The following is a 25,519-nucleotide window of genomic DNA, read 5'->3' on the forward strand; positions in this document are numbered from 1 at the left end:
ATAATAACAATAATAGTATTTAAGCGCATATTATGTGCCAAGCCCTGTTCTAAGCACTGGGGCAGATACGAGATAATCGGTTTGGACACAGTCCCCGTCCTACAGTCTTAATCTCCATTTTACAGATGAGGGAACTGAGGCAGAGGGAAGTGAAGAGACTTGCTCAAGGTTACATGGCAGACGTGTGGCGGAGTCGGGATTAGAATCCATGTCCTCTGACTCCCAGCTCTACGCTCTTTCCGCTAGCCATGCTACTTCCTATTACTTTGCCTAAGTTACACAATAAATGCAATACTACGTTTTTCAACTGGTCAACAATACACCAAAATAACGAGTGGAAAGGCTGTATTCTCCTACGGAAACCGTATCAGAAAAGTCTTGCTGGTATCTTTAGACCATCTAACTCCTAACCCATTAATTCCCATTTCAATCAGTAAATCAATCAGTATGCCTACTGACCAGATACTATGAGCACAGTATTTGTACCAAGCGCTTGGAAGAATACTACGGAATCAATATCCATGATCAATACCCAAGCCCCCTCTGGTTTTATAAGCACAGGCCCGGGAGACAGAAGGTCAGGGGTTTTAATCGCGACCGCTCCCCTGCTGTGTGACCTGGGGCCAGCCACTTCACTTCTCTGAGCCTCAGTTACTTCACCTGGAAAACGGGGGACTGAGACTGGTGAACCCCATGTGAGACAGGGACTGTGGCCACCTCGGATCTACCCCAGGGCTGGTTTAGGAACAGTGCTTGGCACGTAGTAAGTGCTTAACAAGCGCCAGAATTATATTTCAGAGCTTTTTGGGTTTCACAGACTCTGGTTTTATATTCAAGAGTGCCAACGAGGAATTAAAGGTAACACGACTTTAACCGCCAAGTTAAGCGCTGTTCTAGCAAAACAGAGTCTTGTTTGTAAATTCACAATTGTTTGGTAATTTTTAAAGACAATCTGAAAATAAATGATACAGAGTATATTATAAATAGGACCTCCTGGTCCAGAAAAGAAGCATTTCTTGGTAAAAAATACCCGGACGCCGGTTTAGGTACTAATTTAAAACCAACCTCTGAGGAGTAACCACTTAGAAGCTGTTCCGCTATTCCAAGGAGACAGTGTTCTAGTGTTTCTCTCAGATTCTGGTTGACCGAAAGACCTGCATTGGTCTGGGTTTCCTCTGGAACATTCTTCATGATGTTGGGACAAAAATCCATCTGATCGAAGGTTGTTTGAAGATACAGTTCTTCCGTTTCAGAAAAAGTAGTCTCTCTGCCTTTTTGGTGCTGCTTACTTTAGGAAAAAATGATGAGATCCTTATCACATGGACATCTTAAACCAGTGGCATACAACAAAAAACACAGAGTTAGAATTCTAGGATGCAGTCAATCTGAATTATTCAAGGACTGATCATTCAGTTTATAATAATTGAGGATTAAGTATAGTATCCTTTAATTTCCAGAGGTAGAAAGATATCATAAAGACGACAAACATTAATCAGCACTTCAAAAAATTCACTTCACATACATTTCCTGCCATCTGTTATACTGGCAAAAATATCACATTTGGCCAACACACTGAATAGAACTATCACGAATTTGATACATCTCAAGACCCTCCACCATGTTAGGCATTATTTCTACCAGAATAACTACCTAAACAGTTTTTTATGATTCTTTTTCACTCCTATGACCCTCATTTGGATATATTATACTTACGACATGGGATAATTCCCCATCCGCTTTTAACAGACTCCACAGAGAAGGTGGATTAAACAGTGAGTTATGAAGATGTAGAGAGAAGTAAAGTAGTTTAAAGTCTACTCATCATCACTAGATTTTCCTGAAGGCAGCTTCCTACTTAATTGGGATTTTTCTCTTTCGAATATTTTAGCTCTGCAGTATAAATCAGTATTACACACAGGCCCAAGCCTGACAGAAAAAGGTAGGCCCTATAAGAGACTAGACTGTGGGCTGGTCAACATTTTAAGACAATCTCGGTACCTAATTTATCACAGTACTTGTTAGGCGCTTACTATGTGCCAAGCACTATTCTAAGCGCTGGGGTAGGTAAAGGTTAATCAGGTTGGACAGCGTCCCTGTCCTACATGGGGCTCACGCTCTTAATCTCCATTTTACAGATGAGGTAACTGAGACCCAGCAAAGTGAAAGGACCTGCCCAAGGTCACACAGCAGACATGTGGCGGGGTTGGGATTAGAACCCAAGTCCTTCCGACTCCCAGCCCCATGCTCTGTCCACTAAGCCACGCTGCTTCTCGGGATGTGAACTGAATTTAGGGTGCAAATGCTTAACTTTACCAGCTTCCCCGCTGTCATCTGATGTCAGGATACTAAGGAACGACTGGGTAAGGCTGAAGAAAAATGTGAGAGTCAAGAAACGTTTGGAGGACACAGTTGTTCTTCACACGGGTATGCATTTTAATCTAATAATTTCTATTCCCGACTGTGACTACCAGATTGCTGCCTAAAACACCTTTTTTACTTCGGTTCTGCTTCCAACAACATAGAAACTACTAAAATGAACATACCACCCAGGAACTTTCTGGAAAAACTCCATTGCGACTTTACAGTTCTTCATGGTGAGGCTCACGAGAATCTTCTCCAGAACCAGATGAGGGAAGTCGCTGAGAAAGAAAAGAAGAGGTGCCCATTTCACTGAAGAGCTGGAAACCATTTTCAAAGGACTCTCTCCGCCTCAGTCCGCGGCCGATTTCTAAGTACCGCCTCTGTTTTTAGCAGCGGGGAGAAAAGCGCCGTCGATGCCATTCCCGGGAATTTGCTGGGAAGACCTGCTTTGGGGAAATGTACCACATGCACCTCTCTGCACACCTTTTGGGTCCTGTTCGCGCAGCTCCAATGTGCCAGTGGCTCACAGAGGTGAGAAGCTGCCGTGGTGACTTCCCCGTCCCCAACACCTCACTTCCCCACCCTCTCCTACCAAACCCCAAAAGAAGGGGGGAGCTCAGGGGAAGACGGCGCAAGGAAGAACAGAATTCCCAGTACGACCAGGACGTACTCCGACCCCCAGATCTTCATCTGCTTGTCATATAATAATGAAGGTATTCGTTGGTATTTAAGCGCTTAGTATATGCAGAGCACTATTCTAAGCGCTGAGGTAGATACAGGGTAATCAGCGTTTACTACGTACCAAGCACTGTTGTAAGCGCTGGGGTAGGTGGCGGGTAATCAGGTTGCCCCATAGGGCCTCATAGTCTTAATCCCCATTTTACAGATAATAATAATAATGTTGGTATTTGTTAAGCGCTTACTATGTGCCGAGCACTGTTCTAAGGGCTGGGGGAGATCCAGGGTTATCAGGTTGTCCCACGTGAGGCTCACAGTCTTCACCCCCATTTTACAGATGAGGTCACTGAGGCACCGAGAAGTGAAGTGACTCGCCCAAAGTCACACAGCTGACAGGTGGCGGGGCCGGGATCAGAAGACAGAGGTCTGAACCCGGGCTCTTTCCACTGAGCCACGCTGCTTCTATTAACGGTGAGGAGCGGACTTAAAAAACTACCAAGTGTCGATCATTTCTTTTCATGGGATTTGTTGAGTAACTTACTACGTGCCGGGCACTGTACTAAGCGCCGAGGCAGATATAAGCAGATGAGGTTGGACACAGTCCACGTCTCACACGGGGCTCACAGGATTAATCGCCGTCTGACAGAGGGCCGAGGGAAGTGACGTGACTTGCCCGAGGTCACACAGCAGACAGGTGACGGAGCCGGGATTAGAACCCAGGTCCTTCTGACTTCCAGGCCCGTGCTGGAAGTGTGTGTCCAACAGCCTTCAACGCCTCTTCTCCCGATCAGTTTAATGCTGAGTGAATGAGTTGGGGCCGGGAGGAGTCTTCCTTTCTTTGCTCCAAATGGAAAAAGGAAAAACCCTGTTACCAATTTACTTAGAAAAACAAATGAGGAAGAAAAATTGGCTTTTTTCTCTAATTCACTCATGGGGAAGCAGCGTGGGCTTGGTGGAAAAACGGCCCCGAAATGGCCTCTGGGAGCCAGAGGATGTGGGTTCCAATCCCGGCTGCGCCACTTGTCTGCTGTGTGACCTTGGGCAAGTCATTTAACTTCTCTGTGCCTCAGTCCCTCACCTGTAAAATGGCGATTAAGACTGTGAGCCCAATGTGGGACAACCCGATTAAACTGTAACTACTCCAGCATTTAGAACAGTGCTAGGCACATACTAAGCACTTAACAAATACCATTATCATTATTACATTATTATAATATAATCTATTATTCATTCATTCAAGTGTACTTACTGAGCACTTACTGTGTGCAGAGCACTATATTAAGCACTCGGGAGAATACAATTCAACAATAAATAGTCACATTCCCTGCCCACAATGAGCTTGCAGGCTAGAGGGGAGACAGACATCAATACAAATAAATAAAATTACAGATACAAGTACATAACATTACGTCATTTACAAGGGTTCTATTATATGCCCCTTAGGAAACACCTGAAATCAATGGAATTTTCCCAGGCATCATCAGGAGAGGCCCCTAGTATCCTTAAAAAAGAAGCAAGAAAAAGAAATTACCTGCAGAGAACCGGAAGGAGTTCTGCGCTTTCCTCCATTTCATTCTCCAACGGGTGACACAACAGCCACTTCATTATTGCCTCTTTTAATGTGCAACTTGTAGTTATTTCACAAGCGCTCTGCTCCATTCCTACTTTCACCGCTTCTGGAACCACGCAAGTGGTCAGAGCTAAGGTCAGACAGGACACTGCAGGACTTCAACAGAACAAACGACAAGTGATAAGGGCCAGTCTTGGACTACATTTAAAAAAGCAAAGAAATAAAGACCAGGGAAATGCTGGGAACCAAAATTAATAGTAGAAGCAGCGTGGCTCATTGGCAAGAGCCCGGGCTGGGGTCAGAGGTCATGGGTTCGAATCCCGGTTCTGCCGCTTGTCAGCTGTGTGACCGTGGGCAAGTCACTTCACTTCTCCGTGCCTCAGTTCCCTCATCTGTTAAATGGGGATTAACTGTGAGCCTCACGTGGGACAATCTGATGACCCTGCATCTACCCCAGTGCTTAGAACAGTGCTCTGCACATAGTAAGCGCTTAACAAATACCAACATTATTATATTAGGTGTTTCTTGATTCTGACCTCATTATCTATGGCAACATCTGAAATAGCCCAAATCAGGGTCTCAAGACAAAAAAGTCAGAGTAATGCAAATGAAAATGACGCCCTGGTTCAAAGTGGCCCAGAAAATTGGAGGATTGTCTGACTACTACTTCAGTGAAGGTTAGTGAATTCCAAGTTTGGTAAAAACAGGTATAAAACCATTGAAAACAATGTTTAAGTCTCTCTAAGGGCCATATCCACCTTTTTTATGGTATTTAACTTCTCTGGGCCTCCGTTACCTCATCCGGAAAATGGGGATTAAGACTGTGAGCCCCACGTGGGACAAACCCTGTATCCCCCCCAAGCGCTTAGAACAGCGTTTGCCACATAATAAGCGCTTAACAAATGCCATCATTATTATTATTATTCCCCCAAGCACTCAGCACAGTAATCTGCACACAACAAGCACTCGATAAATACCGCCGATTAACCGAAGGAAAAGAAAATTACCGCCGTTAGCTAGCGAAATACGTTATTTGCTTCACTCTCGTCTTACCACGAGGGCCTGCAGGCAGATCCCGTAAATAATTTCCAGAGTTCTCGGTCCGTTTCAATCAAGCCGCCTTGAATTATGGTTCCAAGTAAGCCGAAGCTTTCTCTTTCTATTTCCTGAGAGCTGATCCCGCGAAAGGTAATGGACCAAATTTTGATCCACAGTTTCTGAAGATCTGACTTTTGCGAGCTCTCCAGGGCGGGTTTCTTCCCTTGACACAGGGCGACTTCCATCAGACACCGCAACACGTAGGGTGTGCGCTCTCCACGTCGCTGCGGCAACAGCTGGTGTAGGATCATCAATAAAGGAGCTAGCTCACAGACTGGGAGACTGGAAGGATATTTTGCTATCAATTTGGCTGCGATCTGTAACCTTGGGGGGTAAAATAAAAAAGAGATTGATTTAAAAGCCGGTCTCGAGCTCAGCGCACGCAACAACCGAAGAGTTCGTTAGCTGGCACCATGACTTGAGTAAGGGGCAAATTGGAATTCTTTTCACTACCCTTAGACTGTGAGCTCTCCGTCGGACAGGCATTTTGTCTGACCTAATTATCCTGTATCAACCTCAGCACAGTGCTACGGGTTAGTACTTAGTAGTAGTAGTAGTAGTCATAATAATAACAACAACGCCATTTGTTTAGCGCTTCCTCTAGGCCAAACACTGTTCGAAGCGCTGAGGTAGATACAAGCTAATAAATACCATTATTTTATTTTTTTTAAAACCTATTACAAACCACTTGTGCACGAATTTACCCAAACCTCGTTTTCACCATCTGACACTGTCGGCCTGCCTCACTTGATGACGACGACGACGACGACATCTGCTAAGCATTTATTATACGGACTGTACTAAGCGCTGGGCTACTGCATGTACTATGTGTAATTACTCTCCTCTTCTTCAAAGTTTTACTGAAGGCCCATCTCCTCCGAGAGGCCTTCCCAGACTAAACCCCACTTTTCCTCACCTCCCACTCCTTTCTACATCGCCCTGACTTGCTCCCTTTGCTCTCCCCGCTTCCCAGCCCCACGGCACCTACGTACATATCTGTCACTTTATTCATCTGATCGACGTCTGTCTCCCCGCCTCAGACTGTAAGCTCATCGTGGGCAGGGAATATGACTGTTTATTGTTGTAATGTACTCTCCCAGACGCTTAGTAGTGCTCTGCCCACAGTGAACGCTCCCTACATATGACTGAACGAATATTAACCGCTGGACTACGTACAAGATGATCAGGTTGGACACAGCCCCCGTCCCTCATGGGGCTCGCGGTCGAAGGAGGAACAGGCATTGCATCCCCATTTTAGAGATGAGGAAACTGAGGCACACAGCAGTTGAGTGACTTGGTCCGGATGACACAGCAGGGAAGTAGTGGGGATGGGATAAGAACCCGACTCCCAGGCCCACGCTCTTTCCGCTAGGCCACACTGCTTCCCTTCACTTCCCGAACAGAACAACCGTCCTAATGACTAAATGGCTCCCACCTCCTTTTACATACTCCTTTCCCTATTCCAAAAGGATATTCTGGGAGAATCGCAAATGTGAGAATCGCTCTGGCAAGAACGGGGATGTACCTGAGAGCAATATCCCAATTAACTCATTATATATTTTCTCATCGCCACCCTGGGGCAGGAGAGAAAGGGACTCCGGGTTCCAAACAATCCAGCTGCTTCCGTTGACCCGACCAGTAGCAAACCAGTCCAATGTCCTTTCCCTTTTCTCCAGCTTTTCTCTCATTTTCCCACCCATCAACGTTTTCTCAGTCTTCTGGGAAGTAAATACGATTAATGCTACACAGAAAATTGTAGGTAGTAGATCATATAAGAAAAGGGAAAGCGGGGGAAAAATAAGTTCTACATCCCATTAAAAGATCTCTTTTGGGGAACTTTAACCAGCCTCTGAGACTTTAGTATATTTTGTCCACTAAGTACGGTGCTTTGAATCTTCGATTCAGATTTTAAATCTTCTAGGAATACAGGAAAAAAGTTCAGGAATTTTACCAAGGCACAAGATCAAAATCATTCTGGGATTTCTGAAGGTGATCTTTAATTACTTCCCAGCTTAGTTCTATCTTTCTCCTTTTACAGGGTGCGCCGCCATCAGAACATTCTTTCGAATTTGAAGCGTAGGACTGAGAAATCTCCAGGACTCGGGTATCTTCATTAAAGACCTTTGAAAACAGACAAAAATGCACCAATAAAATACAGCAATCCCTATGACAACTAGGACTCTTGCATTGCGCCACTACTGAATTTGACTAATGGCATTACCTTTAGGAAGGCAGCAAAGTTTCCTTTTGGCTTCAGTACTAGCCTGGCCCTCCACGTGAAGTATTCTGACTGACTTAGAGAGAGTGATTATTGCCCAGTTCAATTTAACAGATATAATGGTAGCACCACTTAGAAAATGACATTTCTAGTGTGTTTGCACGAAAGTGCCATTTTGCAAAAGCCGCTTTGAAAAAAACTCAGGAGAATACAGGAAGAAATTCAAAATCTTTCACTCTAATATGTAGTGACATTAATATTTGATCATTGAACCGTATTTATCACTTTTTTAAACATATTTATTATGCTTGGCCAAATGCACTTCACATTATTTCCTATGAGAAACTACTTTGTTCAGGACTTCCCCTTGACTCTATTTAATGCCACTGTTCTCCTCTGTCCGTCTCCCCCGATTAGACCGTAAGCCCGTCAAACGGCAGGGACTGTCTCTATCTGTTGCCGACTTGTTCATTCCAAGCGCTTAGTACAGTGCTCTGCACATAGTAAGCGCTCAATAAGTACTATTGAATGAATGAATGACTTTTTTCACCAAATCAACATTTTACTTAAGAGTGCAAGTTTAGGTACTTCAGCAATTTTCCTTTGGAGAAACAATTTTATGGTCAAAAAGAGAAAAAACTGCGTTTTCTCCAGTGGAAAGAAACCTTTGGGCCAAGAGAAAAAAACAACAGGAAAAAACTATACCAAGTCCATGACTATCCTGGAAATAGCATTTGAACACTCCAGAATAATCAACAAGTACCAAATGGTGAAACCGATTTTTATTTGGAAAAAAAAAAAATCTAGACTACAAGCTTCTTTGGGCAGGAAATGTATCTAAACTCTGTTCATTCATTCAATAGTATTTACTGAGCGCTTACTATGGGTAGAGCACTGGACTAAGCGCTTGGAATGAACAAGTCGGCAACAGATGGAGCCGGTCCCTGCCGTCTGACGGGCTTACGGTCTAATCTAAACTCTGTTCTACTGTAGTCTTCCAGGCACTTAGAACAGTGCTCCCCACAGAGTTAGCGCTCAATAAATTCGATTGATCTGACATTGTGAATATAAGTGAATAGTGAAATAGTACTGTCATCCACTGCAGTGAATTATTATTATGAACAACAGTAATAGTATTTGTTAAGCACCTCCCATGTGCCGAGCACTGTTCTAAGTGCTGGGGGAATTACAGTTAATCGGCTTGGACACGGTCCACGTCCCTCACGGGGCTCACAGCATTAATCCTCAATTTACGGGTGAGGTCACTGAAGCACAGAGGAAGGGAAGTGACTTGCCCAAGGTCACACAGCAGACAAATGGCAGAGCAGGAATCGGAACCCAGGTCCTTCTGATTCCCGTGCTCTATCCGCTAGGCCCCGATTGTGACTGTACTAACGAGAAACATTTTTCCGGGGTTCGTATTACTCTACAGGTCCTTGGCTTTAGCCAAGGCGAAGTTTCACAGGGAAATGCTGAAGCTGATAGGGTCTGGTTTTAGACCGTAACCTCGCTGTGGGCAGGGAATGTGTCTGTTTATAGATATCGTGTTGTACTCTCCCAAGCACTTAATGCCGTGCTCTGTACTTTAGTGCCGCTGCCTGACTGATTCATGAGTCAGTCTTTTCTCCCTGGGAAAGACGGAAAGAACGGTAGCTTGGTTCGTACCTCTGGTTAAGGACCACAGAAGGCAATCGCTGGGTCAGACCAGCGCTTCATCCAAAACACTGAGTCGGCCCAAGGTCGCGTGGAAGAATCAAGCGACAGTTACGCTCTACGACTTATCCCTTCTAAAGGCTAGGGACGGACAGGCGAACGTCTCCGACATTCCTCATCTCCGCCTGCCCAATTTCTCCTCTTCTGACCCACGAGGATAAGGGCGTAATAATTCCCAAGAACACCGCACGCTATTACCTGGTGACAAATGTCCGCCATTAATTCAATCAGGCTTTCTTTCACAGCAATGTTGCGAGATCCCGAAGAATACTTTCCTCGGCTTCCTATCTGACTTATTTCGCCGACCAATACGTCGTACATGTCGTACAGGATACTCTGCCATTTGGATGAAACACAAGCACCTGGTTTTTGCAAAAACATACGTATCGGTTTAGATGGGGTTCTATTCCCGACATCTAAAACGTGTGCGTTTTCAGTAAAGGCTTCAAAATGGCCGACGATCATCAAGCCATTCGGTCAAAACACAAATCTGAAATCGGTCGATGGTCACAAAACCCACCCTTTTTCTCAACATACTGGTTATGAAGATGTGCAAAAATATCAATCCCAATTTATTCAAGCCTGACTTTCCCCTCCAACCTGTAAGCTCCTTGTGGGAAGGGAATGCACGTTGTTACACTGCACTCTCCGAAGCGCTCCGTACAGTGCTCTGCACACGGGAAGCACTCAATAAACACTACCGATTGACTGAAGTTTAAATAGGGATATTTGAAGGAAAGCCGCAGACGGATTTTCTGGCATCTGTTTAAAGATGCGAATTTAGTACCCTGGGCTGTGCGATCCACCCGAATCCGGTGGTAGCCAGGAATACCGTCAATGGTTCAGAGAGGAGTTTACATCCTGACAGGAAACAATGTTTCATATTACATCTCCTGCTTTCCCGAACTGCTAAAATCTAAAACGGAGACTGACGGGAAATTATTCCTCAGTACCTTTTTCCCGGGTTTTGGCTCCTTTGGGATGATGGATATGAACTTGCAGTTGAAACAGCTCGATAATTATTTCCTTCAGGGAATCATTTGGCCTGTTTTGAGTCCAGATATAAAGCACGACGGGCAGGATTTCTTCTCCCAATTTACAAATCCGCAAGCGAAAGTTCACCGCAAAGACTTTGAGGAAGATATTAAGAGCCGCTAGAATATAATTCATACCCGCAGAGCTCTTCTCCTGCCTGCAGAAGAAGCCGACCGATACGCTCCGTGGGTAAGTGAAATCACCTTGGGGGCCGATACGCGATGAAATTTACATTCCGAAAGAGGTGAGCCGCGTGACATCAGGCTGGGGGAACCAGCAGGAAAAACGCAACGACTGCCTCCGCGTGAAAGAGATCTGACCGCAGAGCCGTGCGCTCGGTTACACTGCTTTGAACACAGTAAAGAAATACGACTGAATGAACGAACGACAGCTAAGCCCACTCCTCTCATTTAAAACTGCCGTCAGAAAACAGTCCCATTCTGTGCCGGTCTAACACTAGTGATTTTAATCTGCGTTACGTGAGTGCTTTTTCACACATTACCTCGTTTTATCCTCATACCATTTCTGTGAAGCAGACAAGGGCGGGCATTACGTCTACGTTCCTCTCGGGGACAGGGAAACAGAGAGGTTTAGGTGTCGTAGCGAAGGTATATCCCACTGCGCTGTCCCTACACTGTAGTGTTCGGGATTACGTCTGGTGACGTCTTATCTGCGGTTGATCGTTTAAGAGGGGGAAGAACCATTCTAGAGATTACCTTGCACACTGCATGGCTCTGGAAAACAAGTCAAAAAGCTTGGAATTTAATCCATCGGTCTGGGAACAGCATCCTCTGGTCACGGTATGGATTATTCTAGCCACCAGAACTCTGTTAATATCTTTGGACGGTTTCAGGTGCAATCTGAAGTAGAGGGTGGATAATTCTGTAACGAAATTTCAAAACGATGAACAGGTCAGAAGAGCCGAACAGGGGCGTTGCTGCCCCGCTACCCGAAGGGGAGGATCAGCGCTCTCTAGTAACCGGGATCTCGTCTGCAAAGGGAGCGACGGAGTCTTGCGTAGGGAGTGACGGATGACCGATCAAAAAACCCGCTAGCGGGCGCAGAGTGCCGCTCGCTCATCTCCGCCGGTCCCAGTTCCGGCCGGGACGTGGTAGGCGGCACACCCCAAACACCGGGAAAGCGCGGGATCCGTTTCCTTCCCAAGTGTCCACAGCCAAGGGCAAATTTTGTGCCCTCACCTAGAAGGCTCGATCTCTTTACGCTCCTTATTCAGATCCCTTAGGAACAGTCGGAAGAAACCCCGCTTACCCGCCCACTGCGGAGGTGAAATTTCACACCAATATTTCCTCACGGAAAGAATCTCCTTGAGCAGAATAGTGCTACAGTCCGCTCCGTATATGGCACTGTTGTATGAATCCTTTATGGTATCCATGACAAAATTTAGGAGCTCTTGACATTTTAACCTGGGCGCTCCTTTCAAGAAAGGAATGGAAAAAAAAAAAAAAATCAAGCATGAGGAGCTAGTCGAAAGAAAACAAACCATCCGCTGCCCAGGCCCCTGGAGTTTGGGCATTAGAGATGACGGGTGTGAATCTCAAACAGAACAACGGTAATAATAATTTCCTATTTACCGCGCATTTACTACGCGCAGGGCACTGTCCTAAGCACTTGGGAGGGTGCAAGGCAACGGTTAGCAGATAGGTGCCCTCCCCGCAACAAGCTCACAATCTAGAGGGGAGAAAGACATGGACAAAAATAATTTATCTTATTTGATTTATAATTTCTAGCTATGGATAGCCTCCTAAGGGCAGGGATCGTGTCAACCAACTCTACTGTCGTGTCCTCTCCAAGCGCTTATCACAGTGCTCTGCGCACCCTAAGCACTCAAGCAATATCGCTGACATTGAAACTCAGAAATCTAAGAACCGCTCGTCTTAGCTCGAAATGTAAGTCGACGGCTTCCCGTCGTCATTAATTCAGCCTTTCTTTGGATGGGCATAATACGATTACTAACTTTTATTTGCGCATCTGATGAAGTACTTGACCAAACTGCTGATTTCTTGCATCTTCTTCTGTCGGGTGGCTTGCGTTGAGGAAGATACATTGGGTTTCGCCGTCTTGAGACATTCTGTTTCCTTCTGGATATATTTCTGTAAAAACCTGCAAGAGTTCAAAACCACCCTGAGAGGCACATCACCGAACTACTTACTCCGGATGATTCCCTTATCAATCATTTATCAGCCCCACGGATCGGAAGCGAGCTTCCCCTCTTGCAAAACTTGACTAGCACTCATAACTGGCTCCCTGAAAATAATATCACGAGAAAGCGCGCTAGATGAAATTCAATTGCCCGCAAGAAATCAGGTAAGGCATATTAATGCATTCCCAAGGAACCGACAGAAGGATTGCAGATATAAAGTGAAATATATTTAATATTTAATAATATATAAAATTCAGCAGTTACCATTGAGGACACGATCCGTATACACACGTGCCCCTAATAAAACCCGCTATCGACCCAAAGATCTGGGTGTGGATTAGTTATTTTCACGGACTCCTCGAAGCCAGGGGCATAATAATGAGGATACTAATAATAATGATGATGATGACTGTGATAGTCGCTGAGAACTTGTACTAAGTGCTGGGCTAAGTACAAGATCGACAGGTCCCACACGGGACTCCCATTCTAAGTAAGAAGGAGCACGGTATTGAATCCCCATTTTTCAGATGAGGGAAACGGGGCAAACAGAAGGTAATAATAACAACGTTGGTATCTGTTAAGCGCTTACCAGGTGCCGAGCACTGTTCTAAGCGCTGGGGGAGATACAGGGTCAGCGGGTCGGCCCACGTGGGGCTCACTCACTTTTAATCCCCATTTTCCAGATGAGGGAACTGAGGCCCAGAGAAGTGAAGTGACTCGCCCACGGTCACACAGCGGACGAGTGGCCAAGCCGGGAGTCGAACTCATGACCTCTGACTCCGAAGCCCGGGCTCTTTCCACCGAGCCACGCTGCTTCTCTGAGCCACGCTGCTTCTCTAGGTGAGGTAAGCGACTCGTCCAAAGTCACACAGCAGGCAAGTGGGGAAGCCCGAATTCGAAGTGAGGTGTGCTTTTTTTTTAAAATGGTCTTTGTTAAGCGCCTACTACGTGCCAGGCACCGCACTAAGCGCTGGGGTAGATACCAGCTAATCAGGCCGGACCCAGTCCCTGTCCCTCACAGGTTCACAGTCTCAACCCCCATTTTACAGATGTGGTGACTGAGGCCCAGTCAAGTGACTCGCCCGAGGCCACACGGCAGAGACGGGGCAGAGCCAGGATTAGAACCCAGGGCCTGACTCCCGGGCACGGGTTCTATGCACTAGGCCACGCCGCTGCCCCAACGCAGGGCGGGGATGGCGAGGGAAGGAGCCGTCGGGGACCGCGAACTGCAGGAAGGTCGGTCGGTCGGTCGGGAAGAAACGGCGCGGCCCGGTAAGAAGGGCAAGGGCTTGGAAGTCAGGCGATTTGGGCGTCTGAGTCACAGCTCTGCCACTGGCCTGCTGCGGGATCTCGGGCCGGTCACTAAATCGCTCTGGCTCTCCGTGGCCCGGTCTGTAAAATCGAGATTCGATACCGCCTCGCCCCCCCTTCTAGACCGCGAGCCCGCTGGTGGGTAGGGACCGTCTCTCTCTGTTGCCCAACTGTCCTTTCCAAGCGCTTAGTACAGTGCTCTGCTACACGGTAAGCGCTCAATGAAGACCGAACGGACGAATGAATGTCAGACCCGATCATCTCGCATCTACCGGTACAGGGCAAGCTCTAATAATAATAATAATAATAATAATAATGTTGGTATTGGTTAAGCGCTTACTACGTGCCGAGCACCGTTCTAAGCGCTGAGGGAGACACAGGCTCATCAGGTCGTCCCACGTGAGGCTCACGGTCCATCCCCATTTTCCAGACGAGGGAACTGAGGCCCGGAGAAGTGAAGTGACTCGCCCACAGCCGCACAGCTGACAAGGGGCAGAGCCGGGAGTCGAACCCACCACCTCTGACTCCGAAGCCCTTCCCGCTGAGCCACGCTGGCTTTAACGAATACCACAGTTATTATTATTACTATTATTATTAATCATAAACATACACTTTCTACTTGCATACATCATCTTGTATTATTACATCGACGATCTTATATCAATGTCCGTCTCCCCCTCTGAGCTCACTGTGGACAGGGGACCAGCTCTGTTATAAGCGCACGCTGTCTGAAGAAAGGATTTTAAAGGGCTTAAAAATTCAACGGTTACAAGTGAGAACACGATCCACACGAACGTGTAGCCCTAATAAAATCCGCTCTCGACCCACAGATCTGATGACTGTGTGCAGGGCACTGTACTGAGCACTTGGGGGAAAGATTAGAGGAGGAGGGCGTCTAGTTGGGAGAAATTGAGCAGAAAGAGCGGAGAAAAGCAGAGAGCAGGCAGGGAGGCTTCAAAATGCTCGAGTCACACGAAGAGCCGCAGCAACGTTTCCTCTTAAAAAAAAAAAAAAAAAAAATCACCGCTCCAGGAAAGGAGAAGCAGCGCGGCTCAGTGGAAAGAGCCCGGGCTTGGGAGTCAGAGGTCACGGGTTCGAATCCCGGCTCTGCCGCTTGGCAGCTGGGTGACTGGGGGCCAGTCACTTCGCTTCTCTGGGCCTCAGTTCCCTCCACTGTAAAAGGGGGATGAAAACTGTGAGCCTCACGCGGGACAGCCTCATTATCCGGTATCTCCCCCAGCGCCTAAAACAGCGCTCTGCACATAGTAGGCGCTTAACAAACGCCAACATGATTAACTTCTCGGTGCCTCAGTTACCTCCTCTGTAAAACGGGGATTAAGACTGTGAGCCCCACGTGGGACAACCTGATTCCCCTGTATCTCCCCCAGCGCTTAGGACAGTGCTCCGCACATAGTAAGCGCGTAATACCAACGTTATTAACAACTTCTCGGTGCCTCAGTGACCTCATCTGTAAAATGGGGAGGAAGACTGTGAGCCTCACGCGGGACAACCCGATGACCCCGTATCTCCCCCGGCGCTTAGCACGGTGCTCGGCACCTAGTAAGCGCTTAACAAAGGCCAACGTTGTTAAATGAGCGCGTACCGTGCGCAGAGCCCCGTACGAAGCCCTCGCAAGACGGAGGACAGAAGGCAACCGAAGAAACTAAAATAAAATACCGAAAAATGGCGTCCCAATTCAAATGTTTTCCTTGCCGGGCATCGGAATTCCGATCCAGGCACTGAACCGTTAAAGGATCACGAATCAGCCGCTTGAATTTTTCCACTTCTTTCTGAAAGCACATTTAAATTCGGGTTATCAGACAAGCCAGGGAGCCCCGGCCGGATCGACCGGACCGATGGCCGTTCCCGTCGGGCGCTTCACGCGAGGACACCCTGAGACAGCTCACCCTTCGTTCTGCAGCTCTGTCGTTCTCGAGTTGACGGCAGCAAAGAAGCAGATCGTTGAGTGCGAGACTCATGATTCCGGTTTCTCGTGAACAGGTCTGTGAATGAGACAAAAAAAGAGGGGTGTTCATTCAGTCAGCCGTATTTATTGAGCGCTTCCTAGGGGCAGGGCGCCGGACTGAGCGCTTGGCACGGACAGATCCACTCGATCGTATCTATTGAGCGCTTACTATGTGCAGAGCGCCGTGGAATGGACAGATGGGTACCGGATAGAGACAGTCCCCGCCCTCCGCCGGGCTCACGGTCTCATCGGGGGAGACGGACGGACGGGAACGACGGCGACAGATGGAATCGAGGGGATGAACGGCTCGTTGAAACGACAGCAAATTAACAGAATCAAGGCGACGTACATCTCATTAACAGAATAAATAGGGCGATATAGAAGGGATATACAGTCGAGCGGACGAGTACGGGGCCGAGGGGGTGGGACGGGAGAGGGAGAGGGGGGAGAAGAGGGTTGAGCTGCGGAGAGGTGAAGGGGGGATGGAGGGAGCAGAGGGAAAAAGGGGGGAGCTCAGTCTGGGAAGGCCTCTCGGAGGAGGTATTACCGTTTGGTATTTGTTAAGCGCTCACTATGCGCCGAGCACCGTTCTAAGCGCTGGGGTAGACACAGGGGAGTCAGGCTGTCCCACGTGGGGCTCCCGGTCTTCCTCCCCATTTCCCGGATGAGGTCACCGAGGCCCAGAGAAGCGACTCGCCCACGGTCCCACGGCCGACAAGGGGCGGGGCCGGCATTCGAACCCACGACCTCGGACCCCAAAGCCCGGGCCCTTCCCGCTGCGCCGCTTCTCTGGATTACGAGGCCGACCCTTTTCAAAAGCCACGCCGCCGGCTGCCCGGTGCTGAACGTAGGGCTCCGAGAGTCGTCACCGAAATCGCCGCCGATGACCGGAGGCGCGGCGCGGCCCGGGGGCAAGGACCCGGGCCCGCGGACCCGGGTTCGCATCCCGCCGCCCGGCTGCCGCGTGGCCTCGGCCCAGTGGCTTCGCTTCTCCGGATCTCGGTTCCCTCGTCTGTAAAACGGGGGGGGGGGGGGGGGCGGGACCGTGAGCCCCGGGTGGGACCCGGACCGGGCGTTTAGGACATAGCCCGGCGCGCGCCAAGCCCTTAAACGCTGTGAAAAACAAGTAACGAAGACTCGGGGCACCGTCAAGAATATTTCTTGAATACCTACTTTGTGCAGCTGTATCTGTCGTCATCACCCCATTTATTCTGTTCCGTGAGATGTACGTCGCCCCGATTCTCTTGGCCATCGCCGTCGTTCCCGTCCGTCCGTCTCCCCCGATGGGACCGTGCGCCCCTCAACGGGCAGGGACCGTCTCTATCCGTTGCCCATCTGTCCATTCCAAGCGCTCAGTACAGCGCTCTGCGCACAGTAAGCGCTTCGCAAATTCCAACATTAAGGAAATAAACGGGGTCATTATCGCTACTGTTTCTGTCCGTCTCCCCCGATTAGACTGTGAGCCCCTCAACGGGCAGGGACTGTCTATCTGATACCCATCTGTCCAGTCCAAGCGCTTAGCGCAGTGCTCTGCACGTAGTAAACCCCCCCCCCCCCAGAGTTGCCGAATGGTCCATTCCAAGCGCTTAGCGCAGTGCTCCGCACACAGTAAGCGCTCATTAAATACTACAGAATAAATGAATGAATGAGACCGTGAGCCCGTCCGCTGCCGAACTGTCCGTTCCAAGCGCTTAGTACAGTGCTCTGCACGTAGTAACCACCCCCCCAAGAGTTGCCGAATGGTCCATTCCAAGCGCTTAGCGCAGTGCTCCGCACATAGTAAGCGCTCAATAAATACTACTGAAGAAATGAATTAAGACCGTGAGCCCGTCCGCTGCCAAACTGTCCGTTCCAAGCGCTTAGTGCAGTGCTCTGCACGTAGTAAACGCCCCAAGAGTTGCCCAATTCTCCATTCCAAGCGCTTAGCGCAGTGCTCCGCACATAGTAAGTGCTCAATAAATACTACTGAATAAATGAATGAAACCGTGAGCCCGTCCGCTGCCGAACTGTCCGTTCCAAGCGCTTAGTGCAGTGCTCTGCACGTAGTAAACGCCCCAAGAGTTGCCGAGTTGGACAATCCAGTGCTCTGCACATAGTAAACACCCCAAGAGTTGCCGAATTCTCCATTCCAAGCGCTTAGCACAGTGCTCTGCACAGAGTGCGCGCTCAATCAATACTATGTAATGAATTGTCCATTCCAAGCGCTTAGCGCAGTGCTCTGCACACAGTAGGCGCTCAATACTATAGAATGAATGGTCCGCTGCAAGCGCTTAGCACAGTGCTCTGCAACAGGGTAAGCGCTCAATAAATACTAGAGAATGAAGGGTCCATTGCAAGCGCTTAGCACAGCGCTCTGCACACAGTGAGCGCTCAATAAATGCTATAGAATGAAGGGTCCATTCCAAGGGCTTAGCACAGTGCTCTGCACACAGTGAGCGCTCAGTAAATACTAGAGAATGAATGGTCCCTTGCAAGCGCTTAGCACAGGGCTCTGCACACAGTGAGCGCTCAATAAATACTAGAGAATGAATAGTCCATTCCAAGGGCTTAGCACAGGGCTCTGCACAGAGTGAGCGCTCAACCGATCCTATGCAATGAATGGTCCCTTGCAAGCGCTTAGCACAGGGCTCTGCACACAGTGAGCGCTCAGTAAATACTAGAGAATGAATGGTCCCTTGCAAGCGCTTAGCACAGGGCTCTGCACACAGTGAGCGCTCAGTAAATACTAGAGAATGAATAGTCCATTCCAAGGGCTTAGCACAGGGCTCTGCACACAGTGAGCGCTCAGTAAATACTAGGGAATGAATTCTCCATGCCAAGCGCTTAGCACAGAGCTCTGCTCACAATAAGCGCTCAATAAATACTACTGAATGCACTGTCCGTTCCAAGCGCTTAGCACAGTGCCCTTCACAGAGTGAGCGCTCAATAAATACTGTCGAATGAAGGGTCCCTTGCAAGCGCTTAGCACAGCGCTCTGCACAGAGTGAGCGCTGAGTAAATACTAGAGAATGAAAGGTCCCTTGCAAGCGCTTAGCACAGGGCTCTGCACACCGTGAGCGCTCAGTAAATACCATAGAATGAATTCTCCATGCCAAGCGCTTGGCACAGGGCTCTGCACACAGTGAGCGCTCAGTCGATCCTATGCAATGAAGGGTCCCTTGCAAGCGCTTAGCACAGCGCTCTGCACACCGTGAGCGCTCAGTAAATACTAATGAATGCATCGGTCCATCGCAAGCGCTTAGCACAGCGCTCTGCACAGAGCAACAGGCCCAACATGGTTCTCAGGACCCTCCAGCCCCCACCCCGTGCGGGCTTCGCCAATACTCACCGGCCGCCGCCGCCTCCCGGCCGCCCTCCGGGCCCGCGTGCGCCCGCTCACTTCCGCTTCCGGTCTCCACGAGGACGCCCGGAGGGGGGGGGAATCCCCTCCGTCCCCGCTTCGCGCCTGCGCACACGGACACCCTCATTTCTCCCCCCCCCGGCCACCCGCAGCGGCGCGCGCACGGAGCTGCAGCGCGCGTGCGCATCGGAGGGGCGCCGCGCAGACGCAGACTCGGCCTCCCCCTTCTCGACGGCGCCGCGCCTGCGCACACGGACACCCTCATTCCCCCCCGCCCCCTCCCCGCCGCGGCGCGCGCGCGCGCACAGCGAAGGGACGCCGCGCAGGCGCAGACCCCGCCTCCCCCATCTTCTGGAGGGCGGGAGGGGGCGAAAGTGACGCCAGAGTGGGCGGGGGAATCCTCTCCTTCCCCCTTCCCCCCCGTTGCGCCTGCGCACACGGACACCCTCGCCCCCCCCCCCCCGCGGCGCGCGCACACATAGATAGAAGGGGCGCCGCGCATGCGCAGACTGGGGCTCCCCCTTCCCGACGGCGCCGCGCCTGCGCACACGGGCACCCTCATTTCCCCGCCCCCCCCGGGGCAGGGGCGCCGCGCAAGCGCAGAGCCCGCCTGCCCCCTCTGCGGGAGGGAGGGGGCGAAAGTGACGCCAGAGTGGGCGGGGGAATCCTCTCCTCCCCCCTTCCCCCCCGTTGCGCCTGCGCACACGGACACCCTCGCCCCCCTCCGCGGCGCGCGCGCGCACACACATAGATGGAAGGGCGCCGCGCATGCGCAGACTGGGGCTCCCCCTTCCCGACGGCGCCGCGCCTGCGCACACGGGCACCCTCATTTCCCCCCCCCCCCCCCCCGGGGCAGGGGCGCCGCGCAGGCGCAGAGCCCGCCTGCCCCCTCTGCGGGAGGGAGGGGGCGAAAGTGACGCCAGAGTGGGCGGGGGAATCCTCTCCTCCCCCCTTCCCCCCCGTTGCGCCTGCGCACACGGACACCCTCGCCCCCCTCCGCGGCGCGCGCGCGCACACACATAGATGGAAGGGCGCCGCGCATGCGCAGACTGGGGCTCCCCCTTCCCGACGGCGCCGCGCCTGCGCACACGGGCACCCTCATTTCCCCGCCCCCCCCGGGGCAGGGGCGCCGCGCAAGCGCAGAGCCCGCCTGCCCCCTCTGCGGGAGGGAGGGGGCGAAAGTGACGCCAGAGTGGGCGGGGGAATCCTCTCCTCCCCCCTTCCCCCCCGTTGCGCCTGCGCACACGGACACCCTCGCCCCCCTCCGCGGCGCGCGCGCGCACACACATAGATGGAAGGGGCGCCGCGCATGCGCAGACTGGGGCTCCCCCTTCCCGACGGCGCCGCGCCTGCGCACACGGGCACCCTCATTTCCCCCCGCCCCCCCCCCCGGGGCAGGGGCGCCGCGCAGGCGCAGAGCCCGCCTGCCCCCTCTGCGGGAGGGCGGGAGGGAGGGGGCGGAAGTGACGTCGAGGTGGGCGGGGCGGAGGCGCGTCCGGGCCGGCGATTGGCCGGCGGGGGTTTGATGGACGGGCGCGGCGGCCCCGGCCGGGGCGGCCTCCTCCTTCTCCTCGTCGTCGTCGTCGTCGTCGTCGTCGTCCCGAGGCGGCGGGCGATGCCGGTGCGGACCCGCCGCCCTCGCCGCCGCCCTCGCCATGTTGCTGCCGTCCGACGTGGCCCGCCTGGTGTTGGGTGAGTCCCGCGGGGGGGGGCGGGGGGCAGGGACCGTCTCTCTCTGCTCCCCCCGTGCCCGTCCCCAGCGCTTAGCACAGGGCTCTGCGCCTAGTAAGCGCTCAGTAAATACGAATGAAGGAATGGATGCATTTGCACGCTCCAAGCGCTTAGCACGGGGCTCTGTACGGATTAGGCGCCCAATAAATACTAGTGCATGAATGCATTCGCCCGTTCCGAGCGCTTAGCACAGGGCTCTGCACCCAGCGTTCAAGAAATACGAATGAATGAATGCAATTGCACATTCCAAGCGCTTAGCACAGGGCTCTGCACAGAGCGCTCAGTAAATACTAGTGAATGAATGAAATTGCACGTTCCAAGCGCTTAGCACAGGGCTCTGCACGGATTAGGCGCTCAATAAATACTAGTGAATGAATGCATTCGCCCGTTCCGAGCGCTTAGCACAGGGCTCTGCACCCAGCGTTCAAGAAATGCGAATGAATGAATGCATTTGCCCGTTCCAAGCGCTTAGCACAGGGCTCTGCACGGATTAGGCGCTCAATAAATACTAGTGAGTGAATGCATTTGCACATTCCAAGCGCTTAGCACAGGGCTCTGCACCCAGCGTTCAAGAAATACGAATGAATGAATGCAATTGCACATTCCAAGCGCTTAGCACAGGGCTCTGCACATAGCGCTTGGGAAATACGAATGAATTTGCACATTCCAAGCGCTTAGCACAGGGCTCTGCACAGATTAGGTGCTCAATAAATACGATTGAATGAATGAAATTGCACATTCCAAGCGCTTAGCACAGGGCTCTGCACATAGCGCTTGGGAAATACGAATGAATGAATGAATTTGCACGTTCCAAGCGCTTAGCACAGGGCTCTGCACAGATTAGGCGCTCAGTAAATACTAGTGAATGAATGAATTTGCACATTCCAAGCACTTAGCACAGGGCTCTGCACATAGCGCTCGAGAAATACGAATGAATGAAATTGCACGTTCCAAGCGCTTAGCACAGGGCTCTGCACAGAGTGCTCAATAAATACGATTGAGTGAATGAAATTGCACATTCCAAGCGCTTAGCACGGTGCTCTGCACAGAGCGCTCGATAAATACTAGTGAATGAATGAATTTGTCCATTCCAAGCGCTTAGCACAGGGCTCTGCACAGATTAGGCGCTCAGTAAATACTAGTGAACGAATGAATTTGTCCATTCCAGCGTTTACTCTGTGCAGAGCACCGTTCTAAGCGCTGGGGTAGATACAGGGTGATCAGGTCGTCCCACGTGAGGCTCCCAGTTAATCCCCATTTTCCAGATGAGGTCACTGAGGCACCGAGAAGTGAAGCGACCTGCCCACAGTCACCCAGCTGACGAGTGGCCGAGCCGGGACTCGAACCCGGGACCTCGGACTCCCAAGCCCGGGCTCTTTCCCCTGAGCCGCGCTGCTTCTCAGTACCGTTCGTGTCACCGGTATTAGAAGACTCATAAGTGATAAAAGCAGCCGCTTATTCATAAAGAGACGCGCAACGAATCGGCTGGGGGTCAGAAAACGGGACTCGCTTCTGGCTTGGACCCGCTTTGGCTGCCGATTTCTCGTTGCGTGAAACGAACGTTCGTTCCGTGGTATCTGTTGAGCGCTGACACTGTGCAGAGCACTGGACTGAGCGCTTGGAATGGACAGGTCGGCAACAGAGCGAGACCGGCCCTGCCCTCGGACGGGTTCACGGTCTCATCGGGCTTACGGAATATCCTCACCCGCCGGCTTTCAGATGCTCCGTCAGCCGCGTCTCCCCCGTCTAGCTCCACGTCCCGGTTCATCTGTTGTTTGTACTCTCCCAAGCGCGTAGCCCGGTGTCCTGCACATAGTAAGCGCTCAGTAAATAGCCCTGAGGGATCGATGGCTCTTTACTCCTCCCAAGCTAGCCTTTTGATTTTATAATTACGGTATCAAGTGCTTCCGTGGGCCCTCGCAGGGATCGATTGAAGATAATCTGATCAGACAGAGCTTCCTCGTATCTCCCATCTCTGACCTGTTGCTCACAATATTTTTTTTGGCCTTCCTCCCTGGAGCTCCAAAATCCACCGAGCCGTACCCCGCCGTCCCCTGCGAAAAATCCCCCCCGCCCTTCCCAACAGTTGCCTTAGCTTTTATGTATAAAGTAGTTTTGCTCTAGATAGTGATTGGTTTTTTTTGCCTTGGAAGAAAAACAGTGAGCACAAGAAGCAACCAAAATGGTCGTCAAATGAGGTGATTTTTCTTTTTTTTTTTGGTCCCCAAACTAGGTGATTTTTGTGTTTGGTTTTTTTTTTTGAGAGGGTTACAGTACTGCAAAACCCATTTAAGATTCTTTGCCATCCAGTGTTTAGGACCAGAGTGGATAAACAGTGGCCGAATTGCGCTTTCGTGGCCTCTGACCTGTTGCTCCTTCCCTTTCCTTCCCTCCCCGCCAGCCGGAGCCCCGGTCAGCCGTCATCTGGACGGCTACGGCTTAATCCTTCCCGCTTTTCTGCCTTCTTGCTGTAAGGCCCCATTCCCCACCTGCCTTCTCAAGTTTTAAGCCCATTGTTTAGTTTGGTTGCGTCTGTTTTCTATTCTGGGAGTCCCCTTCATTCTCCTCCTCCTGTCATTGGGAGTCACGTTTAGGTGCGTTTTATCCGCCCTTCAGATGCTTGCAACAGCCTCCTTTAAGCCATCTCTCAAATTTCGGTACTTCTGGAATGCTTCTGCAAATTGGAATCCGGGGAGAAATCGGGCCTGTTAATCACCGTTAAACACTTTAGTGCTTCCGAGGCCAGAAGGAGAAAAAAAAAATCACAACAAAGAGGGAGATGAGCCAGTTGCGTGTGCACGACAGGAATCCTTGCTGGCAAAACACACAATAGAGGAAAAATCACGACGTTGAGAACGTCCCGGAAGATTGGCCACTTCTCCCCGCTGTGGTTCAGACACGGGGGAAGAAGCCAGGTTTTTCCTTGGGAGTTTCCTCTCTGCCTTTCTAGAGGCTTAGGGTTCGTCTTCGGGAGCGAGACAAACGTGGCGATATTTTTACACCCTAAAATAGAATTTGTTTGTAACTAGCTATCTCTAGTTCCTGGCAGCTGTGGTTTACCACCATAAATGAAGGTCTCTTCTAAATCTGATGCAAATGATTGAACACTTTGTTCTTTAATTGCCCATTACTGTTCCATTTCCCCAGAGGAGTTGAGCCGTTTTCTACAGGTTCTTGCCAGCTCTCCCTGCCGTCCCAAGGAGACTCCTTTTATTTCATTTTTTTTTTTAATTCAGAATATTCCCATAGCTTGGGGCAATAAGATGCATTTTTCGCAGGACTGAGGTTTTCCCATGTCATCAGCTAGGATTTATGCCATGTCTCTTTGCCCCGGTTCGGGCCAAATGTGGATTTTGCCTTCATATTCTCTTCCCAACGCCCTACGTTCTATTAAGTGTCTGAAACTATCCACCCCCTCAGTGTTATCCTTGTAAAACACTTTCGATTGGAAACCAGTTTTTTTTTTTTTAAATGAGGACTCGTAAAAATGAAATTTTATATATGTCTTATGTAAACTATGGTGTACAGTTTGAAAGAGTCTGGGTTGGCCGGCAAGAGCCCGGGCTTAGGAGTCAGAGGTCCTGGGTTCAAATCCCGGCTCTGCCACTTGGCAGCCGTGTGACGGTGGGCAAGTCACTTCACTTCTCTGTGCCTCAGTGACCTCATCTGTAAAATGGGGATTAACTGTGAGCCCCACGGGGGACAACCCGATGACCCTGTATCTCCCCCAGCGCTTAGAGCAGTGCTCTGCCCCTAGTAAGCGCTTCACAAGTACCAACATTATTATCATTATTAACTCTTGTACTTTCCCGGTCGATCAATCAGTCGTATTTATCGAGTGCTTACTAGGTGCAGAGGACTGTACTAAGCGCTCGGAAGAGCCCAGCATAACAGTTGGTAGATGTGTTCCCTGCCCACAGCTTGGGAGAGGGAGAGGTGACAGATATGTTTATAAATCCTGCGGGGATGGAGGAGGGATGAAAGGGAGCGGGGCAAGAGGAACTAAAGGCTCAGTCAGGGAAGGCCTCTTGGAGGAGGTGTTAAGCCTTCCGTAAGGCTTTTGAAGGTGGCGAGAGTGATCGTCTCTATGGATATAGCGAGGGAGGGCTTTCCGGGCCAGAACCGAGACGGCGAGATCGATGAGATTAAGGCGTAGCGATTCATTCGGCATTAGAGGAGCGAAGTGTCTGGGCTGGGTTGTAAAAGGGATAAGGTAGGAGGGGCCAAAGTGAGTACTTCCGAGCCTAAAATGAGGAGCTTCTCTTGGTTGCAGAGGTGGGTGGGCAGTGGGGACACGTGGACTGAAAGTTTTGGTTGAAAAATGATCTAAGCATGGA

The 25,519-nt window shown here is 50.5% G+C and overlaps 2 protein-coding genes across 5 annotated transcripts in view; one reads left to right on the plus strand and one right to left on the minus strand.

Moving 5' to 3' along the window:
- Positions 1-19,548, minus strand: part of ATM (ATM serine/threonine kinase) — an 81,574-nt gene extending 62,026 nt beyond the window's left edge. For 3 of the 4 annotated variants that reach the window (XR_003753828.2, XM_029047766.2, XM_029047765.2), the window contains exons 1-13: positions 19,440-19,548; positions 16,053-16,148; positions 15,823-15,935; positions 12,649-12,794; positions 11,943-12,107; positions 11,390-11,555; positions 10,592-10,830; positions 9,837-10,000; positions 7,659-7,828; positions 5,663-6,031; positions 4,571-4,765; positions 2,544-2,639; positions 1,066-1,288 (exon numbers count right to left, since the gene is read on the minus strand). Coding sequence is in view for 3 of the 4 variants with exons in the window: in XM_029047766.2 (XP_028903599.1) it covers positions 1,066-1,288; positions 2,544-2,639; positions 4,571-4,765; positions 5,663-6,031; positions 7,659-7,828; positions 9,837-10,000; positions 10,592-10,830; positions 11,390-11,555; positions 11,943-12,107; positions 12,649-12,794; positions 15,823-15,935; positions 16,053-16,124 (2,118 nt within the window). In the remaining variant the exon portion in view is untranslated. Of the gene's footprint in view, positions 1-1,065; positions 1,289-2,543; positions 2,640-4,570; positions 4,766-5,662; positions 6,032-7,658; positions 7,829-9,836; positions 10,001-10,591; positions 10,831-11,389; positions 11,556-11,942; positions 12,108-12,648; positions 12,795-15,822; positions 15,936-16,052; positions 16,149-19,439 lie in introns of those variants that run through there. The other variant, XM_029047767.1, reaches the window with a different exon arrangement.
- Positions 19,549-21,025: 1,477 nt separating this feature from the next.
- The window catches only part of LOC100077275 (protein NPAT), a 34,134-nt gene continuing 29,640 nt past the window's right edge, over positions 21,026-25,519 (plus strand). Inside the window, exon 1 of the mRNA XM_029048538.2 lies at positions 21,026-21,143. Within this exon, the coding sequence (XP_028904371.1) occupies positions 21,107-21,143 (37 nt within the window). The 5' untranslated portion in view covers positions 21,026-21,106. The remainder of the gene's footprint in view (positions 21,144-25,519) is intronic.

Source organism: Ornithorhynchus anatinus, chromosome 20 (assembly GCF_004115215.2).
Source record: "Ornithorhynchus anatinus isolate Pmale09 chromosome 20, mOrnAna1.pri.v4, whole genome shotgun sequence".
NCBI classification, from domain to species: Eukaryota; Metazoa; Chordata; class Mammalia; order Monotremata; family Ornithorhynchidae; genus Ornithorhynchus; species Ornithorhynchus anatinus.